This window comes from Lepidochelys olivacea, assembly GCF_965140295.1.
Source record: "Lepidochelys olivacea isolate rLepOli2 genome assembly, chromosome: 1".
NCBI classification, from domain to species: Eukaryota; Metazoa; Chordata; order Testudines; family Cheloniidae; genus Lepidochelys; species Lepidochelys olivacea.
The window spans coordinates 202038159-202060353 of NC_140411.1; the positions used below are offsets into that span (position 1 = coordinate 202038159).

At 44.3% G+C, this 22195-nt stretch overlaps 1 protein-coding gene across 1 annotated transcript in view; it reads right to left on the reverse strand.

Annotated features, from left to right (window-relative positions):
* F5 (coagulation factor V) overlaps positions 1 to 22195 on the reverse strand; it is a 67455-nt gene that overhangs the window by 23376 nt on the left and 21884 nt on the right. The window contains exons 8-14 of the mRNA XM_084620127.1: positions 18702 to 18879; positions 17221 to 17323; positions 13291 to 13502; positions 12100 to 12250; positions 10424 to 10636; positions 6526 to 8557; positions 3850 to 4024 (exon numbers count right to left, since the gene is read on the reverse strand). Coding sequence (XP_084476253.1) covers positions 3850 to 4024; positions 6526 to 8557; positions 10424 to 10636; positions 12100 to 12250; positions 13291 to 13502; positions 17221 to 17323; positions 18702 to 18879 — 3064 coding nt within the window. The remainder of the gene's footprint in view (positions 1 to 3849; positions 4025 to 6525; positions 8558 to 10423; positions 10637 to 12099; positions 12251 to 13290; positions 13503 to 17220; positions 17324 to 18701; positions 18880 to 22195) is intronic.

The window sequence follows — 22195 nt, forward strand, 5'->3', positions numbered from 1 at the left end:
TCTGTTGACGTAGAACATGCAGGCGATATTCTTGGTCATAATTCGAATGGATTTGTTCCGTACATGAGGTAGGAAGTGTCTGCAGGCGTTGCTGACTGCTCGTAGCTCTAGCAAATTGATGTGCAGTGGGAGTCTCTCCCGGAGACCATTTGCCTTGTATTGTGTGTTGACTCATGTGAGCACCCACCCTATCAGTGAGGCATCTGTGGTGATCACTGTTGTCAGGGGTTTCTGTTGAAAAGGGATACCCATACAGCTATTTTGTGGCCTTGTCCAGCATTGTAATGAGTTGAGGACATTTGGTGGAACTGTGAGCCGTTTGTGTAGGCTGTGCTCGCTTGGTATGTATTCCATGCTTAGCCAACCTTGTAGACTTCGCATATGCAGTCTTGCATGCCGTACCATGAACATCGTGGCTGCCATGTGTCCTAGTAATTGTAGGACAGTGTGAGCCTGAACTTGAGGACTGACTTGTATCTCTTAGATGAGGTTTGTGAATCTGGTAAGGGGTAATGACGCCTTGGCTTCTATGGCGTCGAGGTGTGCCCCGATAAAGTCTAGTTGTTTGACTGGGTTTATGGTTATTTCTGTTCGTTTATTTGTAGACCCAGCTCCCAGAATAGTGTGATAGTGGACCAGACTGCATCCATTGTGTCTCGTAGAGTTGGGCCTTTGATAAGGCAATTGTCCAGGTAGGGGAAAATCATAATCCCCTGTTTGCGCAGATGAGTCGCTACCCCCGCTAGAGTTTTTGAGAAGACTCTTGGTGTCATGGATAGGCCGAACAGTCATACTCCACTTTGGAAGTGTTCTCGTCTTCTGTGAATCGCAGACATTTCCTGTGGGCAGGATGAATGGTCATATGGAAATAAGCCTCTTGGAAGGTTGAGGGCTGAAAACCAGTCCCCCTGTTGCAGCGCCGGGAGTATCATACCCAATGTGAGCACCTTGAATTTTTGGGATCTGAAAAACTTGCTGAGCTTCTGTAGATCCAGGATGGGTCTCCATCCCCCGCTCTTCTTCTGGGTCAGGAAGTAACAGGAGTAGAATCCCTTCCCTCTGAATTGTAGTGGTACTTGTTCCACGGCACCTAGCTGTAGAAGATGATTGACTTTTTGTTGTAGTAGGTGATGGTGAAAAGGGTCCCTGAAAAGGGACAGGGAAGGGGGTAGGGTAAGTGGGCAGGAGTTAAAGGGAATAGTGTATCCTGACTTGATAACTTCCAACACCCATTGGTCTGATGTTATGGTGGCCCAGATGTGATAAAAGAGCTGGAGTTGATGGCCAAAAATTGGGGATGGGTCAGACGTGAGCACTGTTTCATGAGGGAGGTCGTTCAGACCCTCGACCAACTTTTCAAAATTGCGGTTTTGGAGGTGCTGCCTGAGAAGTCGGCACCAGAGACTGAAGTTGTCGCCGGCGTTGTGATCATTGATGCTGGTATTGTTGCCTGTTTGAGGAGTCTCTAGGTCTCTGAGATGGTTGGTATCTCCTTCTCATTGCAGGGGGGCTGTAAATCCCCAAAGTGCGGAGCGTTGCCCAAGAATCCTTCATTGAATAAATGACCTTGTCTGTTTTCTGAGAGAAGAGTTGTTCCCGGTCAAAAGAGAAGTCCTCTACTTTTGTCTGGAGTTCTTTTCGTATCCCCGAGGATGGAAGCCATGAGGCTCGGTGCATTACAGTGGCTGTGTCCACCGTTCTGGCTGCCGTGTCTGCTGTGTGCAATGCTGCCTGAAGGGCTGTTTTGCATCTGAGCTGGCCCTCGGTGATGATGGCCTGGAATTGTGTGTTTTTCTTCCGGTAGCTCAGAGGTGAGCTGGGCAAGTTTCCCATAGTTGTTGTAACTGTATTTGGCCAGTAGTGCAGAATAATTGGCCACCTGAAACTGAAGGGCGCCGGAGGAATATACCTTGCATCCGAAGAAGTCAAGTCTTTTGTGTTCTTTGTCATGGGGTGTAACCTTGAATTATGGCTGTTTGTTATGGTGATTTACTGCCTCGACAACTACAGAGTTAGGAGGTGGGTGCACAAATAGAAAGTCTGCCCCCTAAGATGGTACATAATATTGTCTATCCACTCTTTTGCAGGTGGGTGAAATAGAGGCAGGTGTCTGCCAGCCTGTCTCCGCAGGATCCAAGAGGGCCTTGTTGATGGGAAGGGCAATCTTGGAGGTAGATGCAGGTTGCAGTATTTGTACTAGCTTGTGCTCGTTTATCTTTATCTCCTCTAGCGAGATGTCTTGGCTTTGCGCCACTCTCTCAGGCTGCTCTTGAAACTGTTTAAAGTCATCCGCTGAGGTTGGCGGTGGGGGCATAATCACCTCATCTGTGGAGAAAGATGAATTGCGCACAGGAGATGTACCATGGTCTGTGCCCAGCTCTGTGTCCTCTTCCCCTTCCTGTGTCTCCAAGGGTTGTGGTGTGGGAGATGCTGGGTTAGAGCACAGTTCACATCTGTGTGCCGTGGACGGTCTAGAACGCTGACCCTATATGCGCTCCAGGGTTCCCAATGCGCCTACTGCACTGGGAAAGCCATAGGAGGGTACATCCATGGAGGTCAGCACCAACTGATTTGTCAGTGCAGGCGTGTTGCCTGAGACACTCGGTGCGAAGTCCTGTTCTAGTGAGCTCGGTGCTATGGAGGAGGCACGTTTTTGTCGATGCCTCAACTCTGTTTCTCTTGCTCAGACCTCGGCAGTGCCAGGGATGCCTGGAGCATTATAGGTGCTAACCTGAGAGGAAGATGGCATCAGAGGCAGTGTCCTGACAGGAGACCACCTCTGTTTTCGCAGACCTCTCTGTGGAGACGTCTGAGCCCATTTTTTTGTTTTTTCAGAGCGTTGGTCTCCTTTTGCATCCTGAGGAGCTCCCAAAGAGACTGTTTGCTTGTCCTCCTCAGGCTGGAGGGACTTCTCCATCAAGATCATTTAAAGCTGGAGATCCCTGTCCCGCTGGGCTCTGGCTTTCAGGTTGCTGCAGTGGGAGTATTTCTAGGGAATATGCCCCTCACCCAGGCAGCGTACGCATAAAGAGTGTCCATCTGAAAAGGGCATGGCATCATGGCAGGAGCTGCATCGTTTGAAGCCTGGAGACCCCAGCATTTTAACTAGTATCGGTCCCTTAAGGGGGGTGGTGTTGGGGAAGATTATTCCACCGCCTCAAAGATCTCATTCACAGGAAGTGTGCCCTTTTGTAATATTCCCGTTACTACTAACTATAATCCCTTGTATTGTATTTATTATTTTTATTGCTTCCCTGTCATCCTTAGCATTTATGTGATGGCCGGCATCTTGGCCACCATGCCGGGATTGACGTGGGGGCCTCCAGAACTGAAAGCATGAGTGGCTACCATAGCTGGCTGAGAGTGTGGGGGGACTGTGAAAACTCCAATCCTCTAAGAATTGGCTCAGAGGGGGGACCTGTAACACATACTGACCAGTGAGTTCCATTTACACTAGAACTGCTCAACATTTTTACATCAAAATATTTTTATGACAAAAAATGACTTTTCAGACAAATGTAAACATTTTCATTTTTGTTTCAGGTTTTTCACTGAAAATTTTTTTTCTGTAAAAAATTCAAGTTTTACTTGAGTTTTGGGGAAAATTTTCAGTTTTCAAAGAGCAATTTTTTTTGTAGAACTAAAAGCAGTTTTTGAAAAATCCCCCCCCCCCCATTTTTGGTTTTGTGTTAAAAAACAAAGCTTTTTTGCTGGGAAGTTGAGAGAAAATATAAATTTTACAAGATGTTCCACCAAAAATGACTGATATTTTTCAACCAGTTCTCGTTCAGCCCCTTCAGATCCTTGTAAGAAACCTTCATGTACTAAATACCTGAAGCCTTGACTTACTTGGATGACATCATCCACCTCAGCCCTGATAACAGGACCCAGGATACCCAGGTGTTCTTCATATTCCCCTTCAGGCTCCCGAGTTGTAAAGGTACTATCCACATAGCTTCGGAAAATCACTTTTTTGTATATTGTGTTGCCCCTATCATGGCTGGTTCTGTCATTCCTCACTGTGCTGAGGGGAGCATTATGGAATTAGAAAAATTATGGAATTAGAACATAATGGAACAAAACATCATGGAATTAGAAAAACTGACATCTTATGATGAAAATTAGAGACCTACACATAAAAACCCCTCAAGATGTAGTCTGAGAAACAGTTACATTTACCGTTGGAATGCTTTGGAGGAAAATGAATCAGCACAAATGTCAGTGATTCACCCTGAAAATGTATGATCCAGGGTATTAAAGTGACTACAAAATGATATCACTACATTCCATTTTTCTCCTCAGTGATTCCACACCAGATTTGCTCAGTCTAAATCCTAAAATAGTTTTTCTAACCACCAGTGATGAAAATTTTCTCTAATATCTGAAAATCCATCTGGGCTATTTATATCTCTTACACCATCATCTATAAGAAACTGAATCAGAACTCAGAGTTTTGGTGAGGCAATAAGAATCCAGCTCCCTCCCCCACAGATATATCGATTCTGGAGAGCTAGTGGAAAAAAAGGATGTAATTAGTTATCAGCTATAATTCAGAGCCGTATGAGGAAGTGATGCTGACAGCTCCATGAGAAGGTGTCACCTTTGCATATTTGTCATCTGATCACAACCATATTTAAAAATGCAACTGCTCTGTGAAGAAATAGGAGTTTAGTCCCTCAGAGTCACCTAAGGTACATCTACACAGCCCACAGCAGACTCGGGCTTGCACTACCGAACTAAAAACAGCTGTGTCGACGTGGCTCAGGCTTTCAAGTCTAGGGATGGGGGTGGGAGTCAGAGACCAAGTGCCAGCCTGTGCTTCAATTTCAAGCACTGTCTACACAGCTATTGTTATAGTGTTAGCACAAGGCCAGGTATGTTGACCTGCACTTGGAAGGCTTGCTGCTGCAGACTGTGTAGATGTACCCTTAGTGGAAAGAGCACTACTCCTCCAGTGCCTAGAGCAAAGGCCTGGGGATCATCTCTTTCTCATGCGGCTCTGAATTACTGCTGATAACCAATTACATCCTATATTTCCATTAGCTCTCCAGAGCCGATACATCTGTGGGGGAAGGAGCTTGATTCTTATTGTCTCACCAAAACTCTAAGTGCTGATTCAGTTTCTTATGGTTGTAGGTTCTATTCTCAACTCTTCCAAAGACTCCGGGACAGATCCTCAGCTGAGGGAAGTTGTCACAGCACCATTGATTTCAGTGGTGCTGTCCTCATTTATATCAGCAGCTGAGTATCTGCCCTACACAGGGCAAATCATTTCAGTATTTGAGCTTCAGGATTTTTACACATTGAGAACTCAGAGCCCTCTGGGCACTCTTGCAAATACAAATAATGAAGGTGGAGCTTAACCGGAGTCCTACATGGGGAAAGTTGGGAAGGGGGAAATAGACAAGTTTGTCAAGTAGTCTGAAGATACAATTTGAAAAATATACAATTCGGAGACTGAATTTGCTGTAGTGAAACTATTTCCGCTCCTATCCTAAATCACGCAACAATGAAAATTCAGGCTGTGCAAATATTTTTGTGGGTAGCAATTTAGGGGAAAAAAGGCAGATTTTGCACAGAAATATGCAATGACTGGTAATTTTGCATGATTTGATTTGAAATTTCAAATTTCTAAGAGGTTGAATTTCTCTCAGAAAAACCGGATTACAAATTCCTGTTGGGAAATAAAGCCACTTTTTCCAAATCAAAACAAAATGCGAACATCTCAAATTTGGGGTTCTTGTGCAATGGTCCAATCAGTTCTTGATCTCTGCTAAGACTAGCAACAGGGGGTTAATTAGATTCATCTGTAGTGGTGGTAGTTTGCATGATGTGGATACTTATCTGCTGGGAATTGGACTGAGAGCCAAACTACTCATTTTGTACTGGAGACTGAATAAAACTTCAGATGGTGAGAACTATAAGGTCTGAATTTTCGGTGGGGCCTAAGGGTGTAAGGCACCCAGCTCCATTGAGATTCCCTTAGGTTACTTTGAAAAATCTCCACCAAAGTCTGTACCTACCCAAGATTAATTCAAACTGGCAACTTATAGGCTCTCTCTTGACTGAGTTCCAAACCATTCCAGCCACACATACTTAGATACCAAGCTGAGGTATTGATGTGGGCCTCATTACTGTAGTATCTGTGCACCTCCCAATCTTTAATGCATTTATCCCAACAAAAGCACCTGTGAGGTAGGAAAGGACTTTATCTCCATTTTACAGACAGGGAACTGAGGCACAGAGAGACTAAGTGACTTGCCCAAGGTCACACAGGAAGTCTCTGGCAGAGCTGGGAGTTAAACCCAGGTCTCCTGAATTCCAGGCTAGTGCCCTAAAGCACTGGTCCTTCCTTCCTCTTCACCTACTGCATTACAGACTGTTAAATGGAACAGCACTTGTGTGATTAAGAAATCCCCTAATCCCTCAGCAACAGTAGCTTTGCTGTGCGACAGCTATCTGAATCAGTGGCCTGGTATTCAGCAACAGGGTGTGAGGCAACAGAGAAGAAGAATTAGGTCCAACCTTTTCTTTAATCCTCCATAGTCCCAGAAGACCTCTTCGGCTGCAATGTAGTATCTCTTCGTGGTCCCTCTGCTGCGGAGATAATGCACAGCAATGTCATCAGGGTTACGGACATTATTAAGGTTGAATCTGGGGTCCGTTGTATATGGGTCATCGAATTCTACGTATGCATATGAATATGAGTAATCTTCAATTTCCTCACTGTCAGAGCCTCCTGGAACATACTCCTTGTAGTCCCCATTCCCACTGGGAAGCCCTATGATGATGGGCTTAAATTGTCTTGGGGTCAGCGTGTAGTTAGCTCTGCTTGGCAAAACCGTGTGGTTGGCCTCACTGGGCAATTCTGTATTGTTGGCCTCACAAAGGGACACTGTGTGGTTGGCCTCCCTGGACAATAATGTGCAGTTTTGCTCTCCAAGTACCTTTGGGGGTCTCACACCTCTGGGTGTCAATGAGAGATTACTATACTTTTGATTATGCTTTTTCCTCCTTCGGGTCTTGATGAGAGTCCCAGAGGTACTCAGCGTGCCATTCACATTTCTCTTTTCCCCTTTCAGAGTTGGATGCTTGCTCCTTACTTTCCCATGACCCTTTATAAATGGTGAGTAGCCTTTGAATTTCCCTTGCTTCTTCTTATTCAGGGATACACTCTCTCTTGTAGGCATTGTAGCATTTCTGGAACAATTCTGTAATTTATCAGTAGCCTGAGCTGAATTTATCTCCATCCCATAACTCTCCTTCCCAGAGGCCAAATTCCATTTCTCATTCATAATTTTAGATGGAGACTTAATACCCCTTGGCGACAGCTTTCCCAGCATGTCCTTTCCCACCACTGGGCTACGAGTAGGAATTAAGATATCCGATGCATAATCTAGAGTAAAATTTCTTTCTTGTTTATCTTTGGGTAGTTCTAAATCAGAGACATTGAACATGTTTAACTCATTGTTTTCCACCCTGTGTCCCACAGCAAAAGTCAAGTTATCTGCATGTTTGGGAAATTCAGCATTTTCTTTCTTGGTTTCCTCCTCCTCTTCCTCCTCCACATCCTTGTCTTCAACATATTCATTTGGAAGTTGGTCAGTCCCTAACATATCTGAACTGGAGATATTCTTTGCATGGTGAGCAGAAAGAGGTGCTCTGTCTGAACTGGTGTTGCCAAGAGAAGAAAGACTTTTGTTTTGCTGTATACGATCTAAGAGGGCTTGCATCTTTTTAACGGCGTAAAACGTAGTCTCCAGCTGGTCTCGCCTTTCCCTCTTTCTACTGAAATTGTATTCTCCTCCTGAACTTTCCACTTGCGGTTCCTCTGAACTGAGTGTTGCAGAGGAGGGTGTCATGCTGTCCCCTCTGTCAGGTAACAGTTCTGCTGCATCTTTTGTTTGGGCTTCTTCCCTGGTCCTCAGTAGTTCACCTGCAAGTGTTTTTTCATAATTTCCTGACATCTGACTGTGATTTGCTTCATAGTCACTTTGGTTTCCAGCTTTAGATGCCAAGTCAGGACTTACTGCTGTTGTGGTGACTGGAGATGAATGTTCTTCTGCTGCCACCGTGTAATTTGTATGGACGGACCCAGCTTCGGTTGGGAGAGGAGCAGTGCTTTGAGTTTCCAAGAGCTCATCAGTGTTCAAGGTATCACTGTTCTCCATGAATGGCGGATCTGAGCCAGGAGCCACATCAGCCCTCAGAGTGCTGGTGCCAAAGTTCTCATCTATGGCCAGAGCAGTAAGATTCTGCATTTCTTCCTGGACCATTGATTTCTTCCCAAATGTCCGAAGTCCCAAACTTGAGGCCAGAAAATCTTGATAATCATAATAATCAGAAGATTGCTGTTTTTTTTCTTCTGTTTCTCCTTCAGTTTGGGGTGAGGTTACAGGCACATTTTTAAGAGTCTTCTCATATGAAAAAACTATGATTTCATACAGGGCATCCTCAGAATAATAATCTATATCTTTTTCACATTTGGCATCTCTAAACCTCAGCGTCATGCCATGGCTCATCTCAGGGGAACCCCAGGATGCAAAAAGCCATGTACCTGCAATTGGAAATAAAAAGTTTACTACATATTACTTGTAGAGCTTAGTATGTACAGCACCCCACAATATTGCTCTGGTCCTTGTTTGGGATTCCTAGGCATAACCGTAGGAATAAATCATGAATACTGAATACAATTGACCCATAAAGTTCACAGACAGATCTGGATCTCAACTTCCCTAAAATTTAGGGTTATTTGGTTTCAGGTTTTTGGTACATCCCATGATAGAAAGGGAGATAAGAGATCAAAACTAGATGGAAACAAGAGGTTTAGATAGGGATCCAAATTTTGGGAGTTTGGGTTATGTGTATAAACGTATGGATGAGAGAATACTGATCATAATAAAAATCCTCAAAGGCATTTTAAACCATTTCAAAATCAGATATGTTACAATACTTTAAAACCCTCTAGAGGGAGGAAGGTCTTTAATAGGACAGTGAAATTCCACATTTGGACCTCCAGATTGGCCTACATGAGAATAAATGGGCACACTGCACCAAGTGACTCCAGGCTCTTTGCATTTCATGGCATGTCCCACAATAAAACATGGGAGAGATGGACAAAAAATGGCTTTTACCTGAAAAAGATGCCAGGTGTAATTTTCTACCGCCTCTATATTTTAAGTGACAGAATTGCATTGCTTTCCTTACATTATTTCCAAAGTCAGCAAAAATGAGCACATTTTACAAGAACTGGAAAAGAAGGTCTAGGGAGGGAAGGAGGTGATCACATACTAAAACCAAACAATAATGATGGAGAAGTACAAAAGTACAACTTTGGAGATTTCTGTAAAGTCTGATGGAGGTTTCCAGCTTCAAGTAAACATTTCTCCTTTTTAAAAAAAAACCATAATACATAATTAGCCTGTGGAACTCACTGCCAGAAGGTATCGCTAGACCCAGAAGTTAGTAGGATCCAGAGAACTAGCCATTTACATGGACAAGGAGAACATTCACAGGTACTTTAAACAGGATAAAAAATTAAGGGATCTAAACCCTTCTTCTTCAAGGCATCAGCCAACCACTGGGATTAGGAAGAATCTTCCATTATAGTCAGGGTATTCCAAAATTGTCCACACCGTGGGATTTCTTCCACCTTTATGTGAAGCATCTGATAGTGGTTACTCTCAGAGACAGGATACTAGAACTAGATGGACCACTAGTTTGATCCAGTCTGATCGTTCCAACATTCGTTCGCTCCTAAATGACTGGTGGGCCAGATCCTGACATGTGATGCAGCCATTTTTCTCAGTAACACCAGTACAATTTGGCCATAAGCCCATTTTAACCAGCCCAGGGTGGTTAACACCAGTGGAAAGCTACATATCCTACAGTAGAATAGAGCAGACGCAGGGGTCCCTACACCATGTGTTTCCTCTGCTGCCAGAGTAAGAGGGAAAAGCTGCTTTTGCTCTGGAAAAGGGACACTGTCAGGACGTTCCTTTCTGAATGCAGAAGGGTGAACAGGGCCCCAATGTATGGCTTTTAGGATTTGGCCTGCTGGTTTAGATGTGGACATTTTTCCGTTTCTATAGATTTTGACAGAGAACTTCAATACTGTGCCTCAAATGACAGATATACAACTAGAGCCACAGTAAGGACTTTTTTGGGGAGTGCTCAAAAGCAAAACAGAATCATCAGTAAGTATAGCACATGCAACAGCACTGCTGTGTCATGTGCTGCCAGCATACACATACCCCATGTGTATCAACCACTCTTGCTGTAATCTAGGGAAAGATGTAGAAGATGGGCCGAAATTTTGTATGCACTTTATACAAAGCTTTTCTATTTTTATGAGTCCTTATGGACTCTAGAAACAAAATCTCTTAGCAGATCATGAAACAAGCACAGCAGTTCTGCCACTTACCAGCGTTGTCCATTTCTACAGTGACCGATTCTCCACTCATGGGGAAAAGATTCAGTACATCTTCATACTTCCCTCGAGACAAAAAAGTGTGACCAGAAAGGCGTACGGACACTACCTCATCCTGGGTGCCAATACTGGAGACATGCCACTGCACAATTTCGTCATGGCAAAATCCCAGGATTTCAGTGCTGTCAGACATGTAGCCATTTATTGCTAAAACAAAGCATAAGATATGCTGTTACAGCACCATAAAGCCTCACCAGCATGCAAGACGGTAAGCCAAATTCATGCTTTCAATGGAGTGACATCAGGGATGGAACTGACACACCTTTGTATCCAGACAGAAAGGTTATTGGCACTCTGATGAAATTGGGCTGCAATCCAGACACCTTCATCTGAAGGGACACCATTAGGTTAAAAAAATCACATATTAAAATAAAATGTCCTTACCTCTGTTCCTAGTCACCCTATATTGGATTCAGGGTGAAAGAATTCAAATATATATTTTTTAAATTGTTTATTTTGTACATTTCTCTCAGCTAGCTAGCCCTGAAAATAGACTCTGAGTCAATTTCACTTGTGTTTACTTTTCACTTTTGGGTTCTGCATTACTCACTGTATAACACAGGCCTGTGGGTGACCTGGGCCGGGTACACTGGGCCGGGTGAGAAATGGGCTCCCAGTGTTTGTGCCATCACTGTCACCAGCTATTGTGGGAGGGCATATGCCTTCAGGACACATGCTCAGATTCACAAGCTAGAGTCAAACACTGGAGGAAACCCAAGAGGCTAGTGTTGCATCAGCAGTTTCTCTGGCTGCGCTGCTATCCTGTGTATTACTGGACCACATGCTCTCTCCTGATTCCCCTGTGCTGTGGCCCTGAGGAGGCAGCTTCTAGGAACTACATGCACTGAGGGCCCCCACACGGCTGTGCAGCTGTGCCCCCCTCCCCACTGTCAAATTAACAGACTCATTAACACTTACAAATTGCTTAGTGCCATGCTAATAGCTGCAGCTTGCTCCAAACCCAAAAGCATGCAGTACGAGGCATGCAGCTGCTTGGCTGACTTCTGGAGTCTTCCCAACATCCTTCCCTTTACTTCCCTCCTGATTCCTTCCCCCATCCACCCCAGGGCAAACAGGTGCAGCATCACAGATTGTTCCTGGTCACTACCCCAGGAAGCCTGCCAGCCCCTGCCCACTCTAACCACTCACCGCCAGTATCCATTCCCCTCTGCGAGGCTCTACACAAACATTTACCAGGCCCCCGCTCCCCCCCACCCAGGTACTCTACCTCTCTCTATCTCCCACAGTCACTGATACCTCCACCCCCCACCTCCGGGTGCTGCCTCAGTGGACTGCAGTTGGTGGCCCAGAAGCCCATGCAGGGCTGCTGAGACCACTGACACTTCCCCTTCTCAGTTTACATTTGCCCGGCTCATGATGAGCTTGTTTGTGCCTAAGTTGCCCGAACCATGCCCTATGAAATTCTGGAAATAGCAGATCCTTGAAGCCAGAGCAGAACTCTGCTCATTTGTGCTTTCAGCACAATCTCAGGGGCCAGTTTCTGCCACTTGGGAAATCCCCATGCCTGCCTTGCACCTCAGAATAAGCACCCATCTGGGTACTTGCGCTCACACAAGCTTTTGCAAACTTGGGCCTAGTTTCCCACTCACTGTGCATCACGTTAGACCTGTAGAACTTGGGATCATCCCTTTTAACGCTGGAGGGGTTGTTGCAGTACTCCTTGATGTTATCCTCTAAGTACCAACTCTTGTTTTCATCAAACACGGCAAACACGGCCTGCTGCTCTGCATCCGCCTTGTTCTGAAAGACAGCAGACATGGCAGGGTAAGTTTTGCAAGCAGCTAACGGATACATAGTGGGGTATATTAAGGGCCTAATCTCGCCATCCCTCCAGAGGCAACATTTCCATTCAAGTGAACAGAAGCACAGTCCAGTGGTTAGAGAAAGGGACTAGGGTTCCGGACTCCAGCGTTCCATTCCTACCTCTGCAACTGACTCACTGGGTGACACTGGACCAGCTACTTAGCATGGCTGCTATGAGCTGGGCTCCCCCTAGTGGCCCACTTGTTGCTGTATGTGCAGGGGCTGAAGTCACTGCTTCCATTCACTTCTGCGTGGTGTCTGAGCCACAGTCAAAGTAGATTCCTTCCTTTGGCCCCATGGAGGGGAAGTGGAAGAAGAACTCTCCCAGCTACCCCCTTGCAATGCTTCTGGATCCCCAAAGTTTGGGGTTGCCAGACCTAGGTTAAACCTGTGATAGACTGGGGTCAGAAGCTATCAGAGACTGGGGTCAGAACTTCCTCCCTTTCTCCCTGCAGATCATCAAACTTTGGGGAAGTTTAGGGTGGTGTCTAGAATCAGGATTTTGCAATTTCTTGTCTTGGCAAACAAAGCACAATGAAAGAAATCACTAGCAGCCTGATCTTTCTAACTGAAAGTCCCAGCGAGCACTCTAAATCTGGGGCCACATATGCCAGCATGCAGCTAAAAACTATCACTGCAAGCAGCCCTTATAGAAAAGTCCTATAGAATTTAATACAAAACTATCCCCTTATTTTAGGTTGTCTGACTCACCCTATAGAATTTAATGTCCCAACTAGTGAGTTCTGTACGGTGGTTCAAAGAATTTATCCAAAGGATCTCATACCTCATTACATTCTACAGGTTTTTTGACTGACTTCTGAAGAAGCCTAGTGATCTGATCCCAGTTCAGTTCCAGAGGCCTTTTCTCTAAGGGAACAATCAATGAAACCAAATTCCCCTGTAGTTCAAACAACACACACGGACAGGCGCCTCTCTCTCTCTCTCTGTCTCTCAGAGGTTGCAGAAAATGTTCATACCTGCACACCCCTCTTGTCCAGTGCTTCACCTTTACAAATCAGAAGTGGGCCAATCAGTCCAGAGGCTATATCCCTGGTTACATCTACAGCACTGTGATATAATCTCGTTAGACACTGGGCATCCTGTGCAGTGGGCTGATCGGTGTCCACGACGCTCCATTTATACGTGTAGGTTTCCCCAGGTTGAACTGCTTTACTCAGGGTGCTGTTGTCTGAAGGAGAAATAAAATAGGAGTTACAAACTTAGAGCCAGATTCCTGGCTGGTGTAAATTGGCATAGCTCCGATGAAGTCAGTGCACCTTCAGGCACTTGAAGTCCAATATGTACTTTGGGCAGGTCTACACTTCAAAAACAACTGAGTACAGGGACCTAGATATAGCATGGTTGTCCCATGTGGCTTACAACAGAGTTCCTGTTTGCAGTGCAGAAAGGAGCTTAACTATGCTCCGTTATTAAGTTACAGCCTTGGACCGTCCAAAGCTCTAGCACAGCCTGGAGACATGCTCTGTGTCCACTGCAGAATGCAAAACGTGTTGTCACTGTGTTTTCTGTCTGCGAAGGTCCCATGTGCTATACGGGAATTATACCACTTACGTTAGAGACTTGTCATAAAGCTAAATGAATGATGGGTGTAAATCGCTTTTGAGATCCATGGATGAAAGGCACAACAGAAGGACAAAAAAATTATTGAACAAGGACTGTTCATATCTGAGGCAGAAAATTCTACATTTTAATTGTAACAGTGAACTGCACACTGGTGGGAAGGCAGATTCAGAAGGAATTGCCTTGGCTCTAGCCTACATCGTGGCTAAAACCAGCTCCATTCTATTTCTATAACAAGCCTGCTACTCACTACATTCTTCCTTTACCAAACAATCACCCATAAAACAGCATCTAATCAGTTGAAGTTAATGCTGCAGAAATAGAATCAAAGGACTGGAAAGGATCTTGAGAGGTCCCTGCACTCATGGCCGGACTAAGAAATATCTAGACCATCCCGGACAGGTGTTTATCTAACCTGCTCTTAAAAATCTCCAATTAAGGAGATTCCTCAACCTCCTTAGGCAATTTATTCCAGTGCTTAACCACCCTGACAGTTCAGAAGCTTTTCCTAATGTCCAACCTAAACCTCCCTTGCTGCAATTTAAGCCCATTACTTCTTGTTTTAGCCTCAGGGGTTAAGGAGAACAAATTACCTCCCTCCTCCTTGTAACAACCTTTTATGTACTTAAAACTTACGTTCCCCCTCAGTCTTCTGCAGACTAAAACCCAATTTTTTCAATCTTCTCTCAGAGCTCATATTTTCTAGACCTTTAATCTTTTTTCTTTTTTTCGCTCTTCTCTGAACTTTCTCCGGTTTGTCCACATTTTTTCTGAAATGTGGTGCCCAGAACTGGACACAATACTCCAGTTGAGGCCAAATCAGTGCAGAGTAGAGCAGAATTACTTCTTGAGTTTTGCTTACAACACTCTTGCTAATACATGCCAGAATGATGTTTGCTTTCTTTTGCAACAGTGTTACAATGTTGACTCATATTTAGCTTTAATCTGGGGGTCACAGTGTATCACCTTTGCACCGTACTCCTTCCTAAGCAGTCATTTCCCATTTTGTATGTGTTCAAGTGATTGTTCCATTCTAAGTGGAGTACTTTGCATTTGCCCTTATTGAATTTCATCCTAATTACTTCAAACCATTTCTCCAGTTTGTCCAGACCATTTTGAATTTTAATCCTATCCTCTAAAACACTTGCAACCCCTCCCAGCTTCGTATCATCCACAAACTTTATAAATTTACTCTCTCTGCCGTTTTCTAAATCACTGATGAAGACATTGAACAGAACCAGACCCCACTTGATACGCCCTTCCAGCTTGACTGCAAACCACTGGGAATGCTGCTTGCTGTCTGACTCATATAACGATGTGCAGTCACATCTCTCCGGTCCTTGAACAAATCCACTGACTCCCCCATTCCTTACAGGAATCAGGAAATAAAGTGTCCCCTCTTCCTTCTTTAAAGCCTTCCATGGGCTGGCTACAGATTATTTCATAGCCCTTAACTTCTGTGTAGTCTCTCATTTGCTTGCCCAGCACTAGCAACCTCACTATCCAAGATTGCGGATACACAGTCTTACCACTGTTGATGACTTTTCCTGCTGCTCTTTCTGTATCTCTCAGCCCCATTTCATTTCAGATCACAGCAGAAAACATTTCTCTCTCTTTTTCCCTTAGCTATGCCTCTTAATATTTCCTAATATTTCTTCTCCATTACTATTTAGCCATGCAAAGACTATGAAGATATAGTACTTGGACTTTCAGAAAGTCTCTGACAAATCCCTAACCAAAGGCAAAGTAAGCAGTCATGGGATAAGAGGGAAGGTCCTCTCCTAGATCCATAACTAATTAAAAGATAGGAAATACAGGGTAGGAATAGAGGGTCAGTTTTCACAGCAGAGAAAGGTAAATAGCAGGTTCCCGCACGGATCTGTATTGGGAAATGTGTTGTTCAACTTATTCATAAATGATCTGGAAAAGAGGGTGAACAGAGAGGTGGCAAAATTTGCAGCTATACAAAAGTACTCAAGACAGTTAAATACAAAACTGACTGTGAATCGTCATTAAGGGATCTCACTAAACTGGGTGACTGGGCACCAAAATGGCAGATGAAATTCAGTGTTGATAAATACAAAATAACGCACATTGGAAAAAAATAATCCCAACTATATATACAAAATGATGGGGTCTAAATGAGCTGTTTCCACAACAGAAAGATCTAGGAGTCAACATGGATAGTTCTCTGAAAATATCTGCTCCATGTGCAGCAACAGTCAAAAAAGCAAACAGAATGTTAGGAACCATTAGGAAAGGGATAGATATTAAAACAGAAAATATCATACTGCCACTATATAAATCCATGATACGCCCACACATTGAACAGTGCAGTTCTGGTCACCTTGTCTCAAAAAAGATATCTCAGAATTGGAAAAGGTGCAGAGAAGGGCAACAAATGATCAGGGGAATGGAACAGCTTCCGTACGAGCCAAGATTAAAAAGACGGGGACTGCTCAGCTTAGAAAAGGGACAACTAAGTGGCGGGGGGAATATGACAGAGATATGATAAAACCATGACTGGTGGGGAGAAAGTGAATTGGGACCTGTTAGTTATCCCTTCACATAACACAAGAACTAACAGTCACCCGATGAAATTAATAGGCGGCAGGTTTAAAACAAAAGTAGGGAAGTACTTCTTTGCCCAACCCACAGTCAACCTGTGGAACCCATTGTCAGGGGACGTTGCGAGAGCAGAAGTAGAACTGGGTTCAAAAAATAATTAGATAAGAATATGGAGGACAGGTCCATCAATGGCGATTAGCCAAAATGGTCAGGGACCCAACCCCATGCTCCAACTACCAGAAGCTGGGACTGTATGACAGGGGATGGATCACTGGAAATTGCCCTATTCTGTTCATTCCCTCTGAAGCATCTGGTACCGGCCTTTGTCAGACAGGATATGAAGCCAGATGGACCTTTGGTCTGACCCAGTATGGCCGTTCTTATGTTACGTCAGCGAGACCCTTGGCTGGTGTAAACTGACATGAGCTCATTGAAGTTGAGGACCACGTCCACGCAGGCATTTTTTAAATAATAGTGCTGCTTAGCATATTTACATTTGATTTTTCATCTGTAGATCTCAAAGCACTTTACAAAAGTGGGCACTTATCATAATCCCCATTTTACAGATGGGGAAAACTGAGGCACGGAGAAGAGACGCAACTTTCCCAAAATCACACAGCACGTCAGCGCAGAGCTGGGAACAGAACCCAGGACTCCCACTCCTATGCCCTAATCAGTTACATGACCTCCTAAAGGCAAAGAGAGACTCTACACAAAGTAAGACTTTCAATATTGTGCAAATGTGAACAGTTTCTGACCTGTGGAATCCAGGGGGTCAGTGGCTCCTTCTGCATCTTTTGAAAGCGTTACTCCATGAAGGTAAATGCTGTAGGGTCGACTGGCCATATTTCTGAACACAATCTACGTAGATATGGAGATGCAGAAAGTTTGAGTTCAGCATTCAGTGAATCCTGGTCTGGGTAAATCCCAGGGAGAGCGAAACTTGCATGATTTCAGCACTGAAAGTGCTCAGGGGAAGAAACGCTCCTTAAAAGAAAAATCTGGGGATATTAAACCAGAAGCTCTACTGCAACATGAACATTTGTGGACCGCACTGATTGGGATTCCTCCTGTGCTGCCTGGTCTCAGGCGGCTGATGAGAATGCCATCCTCAGGAGCACTTCCCACACGGCCAGGCACACGAAGCCATGGAGAGTGCTAGCCATGGACTGGAATCACGGGGATTCCGTAAAAACAACGAGGAGTCTGTGTGGCACCTTAGAGACTAACCAATTTATTTGGGCATAAGCTTTTGTGGGATAAACCCCACTTCATCAGATGCATGGAGTGGAAAATACAGTAAGCAGGTATAAATATACAGCACATGAAAAGATGGGAGTTGCCTTACCAAGTGGGGGGTAAGGCAACTCCCATCTTTTCATGTGCTGTATATTTTCCACTCCATGTGTCTGATGAAGAGGGTTATATCCCATGAAAGCTTATACCCAAATAAATTGGTTAGTCTCTAAGGTGCCACACAGACTCCTCGTTGTTTTTACTGATACAGACTTTCCTAGCTTTTACTGATACAGACTTTCCCATCCCTTTCCCAGCTTCTAGGAGCCAAGGAGGACGGAGAGGGAAGAGAAATGCTCGAGGATAGAGCCAGATGGAGAGAGAAGAAACATTGCACTGAATTCAATTCCAGAGCCACAAAATCATCATGGCATTTAAGGATTGTGCGGCTTTGGGATGTATCAATCTGCGATGGCGGCAAGTCCAGGGGACACGCCATTATTATACAGCATAACATCTCAACATCATGCTGTCAGCACCGTGTAGCTCTCTAGCTTCATTTGATGACTTCAATCAAAGTGGCTCTTCAGCTTTCAAGGGTGAGTACCCCTGTCTGAGACAGCTAAACAGTAAGAGGTAGAGATTATGGGTTCCTAAAGTTCAGACACAGATCCGAACTTCCCCAAAGTTCAGGTGTGTTTGGAGTTGAGGGTTTGGACCAACTATTCTAAATATTCTTTACAAAAAGCAAGTGTCAATGCAAAGTTTAGATTGATAAACCCAGCACTCAAAGTCAGGGATGGCAGAGATAAGATTGCAAACTTAATCTTAACTCTGTCCCCTTGTGCTCATACCTTCAAATATGGCCACTCTTTGTATCATTACAGCTTCTTTGACAAAGAATACAACACAAGCTCTTTCTTGTTTACAGTAAGTTATTTTGCATTTACAGGAAGTTACACCACAGTACATACAGTCTTTGTATTTGGCCCTTGCCACTTACCTTGATTGTGTCTCTAACCTGAGCTCTGATAACAGGGCCCAGAATTCCCATTTCCTTGGGCCGGGGAGTCTCCAGACGCTTATTGAAGTTGGAATCTTCATACTGCCTGAAAACGGCCTTTTTATACTTCTTCCCAATGAGATTTGAGAAGTTGTCCAAGTACTGAGCTTTATATTGCCTTAAAAAAAAAAAGCAAAAAGTATCAATAACATCTTCTTAATGATGAGATCCACTAGATCGTAGAATACTCTTCCACGGGAAATGGCAGAAGCCCCTTGCAAGGTTTCAAAGACAGTGGAATTCCCAATAATGGCTAAGAATAGGTAGGGTTCATGAAGTAAGGTGAGAAGTTGTGTTTTAGCCATGAGCTGTGGCTGTTTAGTACCTGAACCCTTTTGAGAAAGGCTGTGGAAGCATGATAACAGTAAAGGTCAGATTTATTCCCCTCACTCTCTTCCTTTCCTTCTCCCCTCAATCCTCCCTCTCCCCTGCTGCATCCTGGGAATTGTAATTCCTGAACTCAAAGCTACAGGAGCCAGCTAGTAAGAAATTTAGAAACACACACTGGGATAGCTATCTGCATCTAACTAGATGCAACACACCTTTCCCCTTTAGAATAACCATTGTAAAACTTCAGTCACTTCCAGACCATCACTTGAGTCCAGTAACAAAGTCTTCCAATCTTTCAGGCAGTCTCCTTTGTCTCACACTTCTCCTAATACCCAGAGAGGCAGGAACAAGACCGGGTAGTGGAGCAATTCCTACTACTATAAATTGTCCATCATTATTATTGGTGTCATCAGCATTCTCTGGTCCAAGGTGGAAATCAGCATTCTCTTCTTCAGCTGCTGGCTGATGAACTGCGGACAGTCTTGAAGTGTTCTATTTCTTTTGATTTATTAATCCAGCAGAATCTTCTCACATTTCTATTATCTGCAAAGGAAAGGAATATCTTGAACGTTCTTTTTTGTCTTTGTATGACAGCTTCACACAAATAAGAGCTCCAATTTCAAATTTGTGAGGTTTAGCACCTTACAATACACACACTGCTTATATTTCTCCTGTTTGTTCTTAACACATTCACAAATTGTTTCATCAGAAGGTTTGGTTGAAAAAAGGAGAACATGTAAGCCCCTGACAGGTAGTAAGTCATTTACCAGCCTTGTGTCCTCTTAACAGTTCAAAGGGTAATGCTCCTGGTGTTGAATGTGGAGTGGTCCCATAAGCAAACAGTGTTTCATGTAAAGCTTCTTTCCCTGGTCTCACTTGAAAACTAGTAAGTTGCAAACTTTCTTTCACCAGTCTGTTCATTCTCTCAAGTAGACCACTAGCTCTTGGATAGTATAAAGAAAATGTTTTGTGTTTGATACCATTGTAAATGAGGTAGTGTTGCATTTCAGCAGAAGTTATTTGCATTCCATTGTCAGTTACCAATTCCTTGGGAAATCCTTCTTGGGCAAAAACTCATGACGTTAACTTATTTACTATTTCAGCTGTAACCTTTCCAGTGAATGTAATTTCTGGCCAATCTGAATAATAGTTTACCATACTAGGACAAACCTCTGTGTAACAGGCTGACCTTCAAATGCTCCCCATTAGGTCAGGAGCCGGTTTCTCTCATGGACAATTGGGATAATGAACTGGTGTGAGAAGGAGGCTGAAGGTTTTCTGTGACTTATCACTTCTAGCACAAGCCATGCAAGTCTTGATTATTTCCTCAACTTGCTTGTCCATCCCTGGCCACCAGAAGTCTTATCGCAGTTGTCTTTTGGTTAGACTCATCCCCATATGTCCTCCATCTGCCAGGTCAATTAATCGTTGTCTCACAAGTGTAGGCACAACAAGATGGTCAATTCTCAAAACCCATTCATTTACAAAGGACAGCTCACGTGATACATGTCTATATATAGCTCCGAGTGTTCTGGTGTCATTGTCATGTAAGACCATCCATTGACTATAAGTCTTTAGGTCCTTGTGATGGGGTGTGCTCCCCACACTGAAACTGCAAGAGTTGCATTAGGTCAGGTGGGCCCAATCAGCTAATTAGGTTCAAAAGGGGAGCTTTGGGTTGGAGGCAGCTAACAGAGAGAAGCTCACTTGTGAGAGAGAGGCAAGGCTTCTACAGAAGATAGGGAATTAGCAGGGAGATATGTGCAGTCACTTCTGGGAGAAGAGAGATGTGGCTGCGGCTACAGAGGCAGGTAGCCTCGGGTTACTCCCTGGGAGGAGGGAGTGAAGAGACTGGCAAACCCAGAGAATGGGGGCAGGCCAGGAGGTATGGAAGCGGCTCAGGGAAAGGCAGCAAGGTGCAGGGAACTGATCTTGGCTGTTGTGTAGAGGGTCCCTGAGCCAGAACCTGAAGTAAAGGGTGGGCCCAGGTTCCCCCACTGCAGGAGTGGCACCGTGAGCTAATGAAGCGGAAGACTGCTGGAGAGCAGGAACATTGATACACTCCAGCGCCTAGAAGGGGAAACCACAGTAGTCATCTAGCCAGAGGGCTGAGTCACAAAGAGGACGCTGCAGCTCCTGGAAGTGAGAGGGAGGCTGCAGAGGAGAAACGGACAGGGTGTAATTGCTGGGAGGGGCATCGGCCTGACTGAGCTAATCTCCAGGACAGCCACAAAATGGCGCCATCCGGCGGTGAGTACAGCAACCCCATCACAGCCCTGAACTACCTTGTCTTCTCTCATGGCTGTTACCCACTCTGAGATTGAGTTGTAGCAGAGATTTGTGCAAGGACAATCTCTTCATCATCTTTCTCTATTGCACCCTCATGGTAAGATATGAGCAGGCAAGACAGAATCTGCAGTGGTGTTTTTGACTCCTGGAAGATACACTGTCAGCAAATCAAAGTCCTTTAGTTTGGTGACCCATTTGGCAATTCTTGGAGTTGCTTTTCCAGAACCTCATGTGATGAATAAAGGTGAAAAAGGTTTATGATCAGATCTTAAGATAAATCTCCCACCACCCCATAAGTAAGTTCTGAAGTGTCTTACTGCCCAGAAACATGCCAGAACTTCTTTCGCAATGGCAGAATCAGATTTTTCAGAATCAGTCAGGGCTCTGGAGGCAAATGCAATAGTGACTCCTGTCCATTTTTTAGCTGAGTCAAGACAGCACCAAGACCTTACTCACAAGCTTCTCTTGCGACAATTGTTTGTTTCACAGAATCAAAAGGTCTTAAAACCGGGATGGTGGACAGTGCATATTTGATCTTGTTAAAGCTGTTCTTGTACACGTCAACCCATTCAAACCTTACATGTCCTTTTTTAGGAGATGACTCAGCAGAATTACTTTCAGAGCAAACTTCTTTACAAACTTTGAATGGTATTTGCATAATCCAAAGGAGGACTGAAGTTTGTGCTTTTTGTCAGGCTGTGGTGCATCACAAATGGTTTTCACTAGGTCTGGTTTTGGTTGTATGCCGTTCTGAGAGATTCTATGCCCTAGACATGTCACTGAGTTGGTATGGAGTTGACATTTCTTCTTGCTAA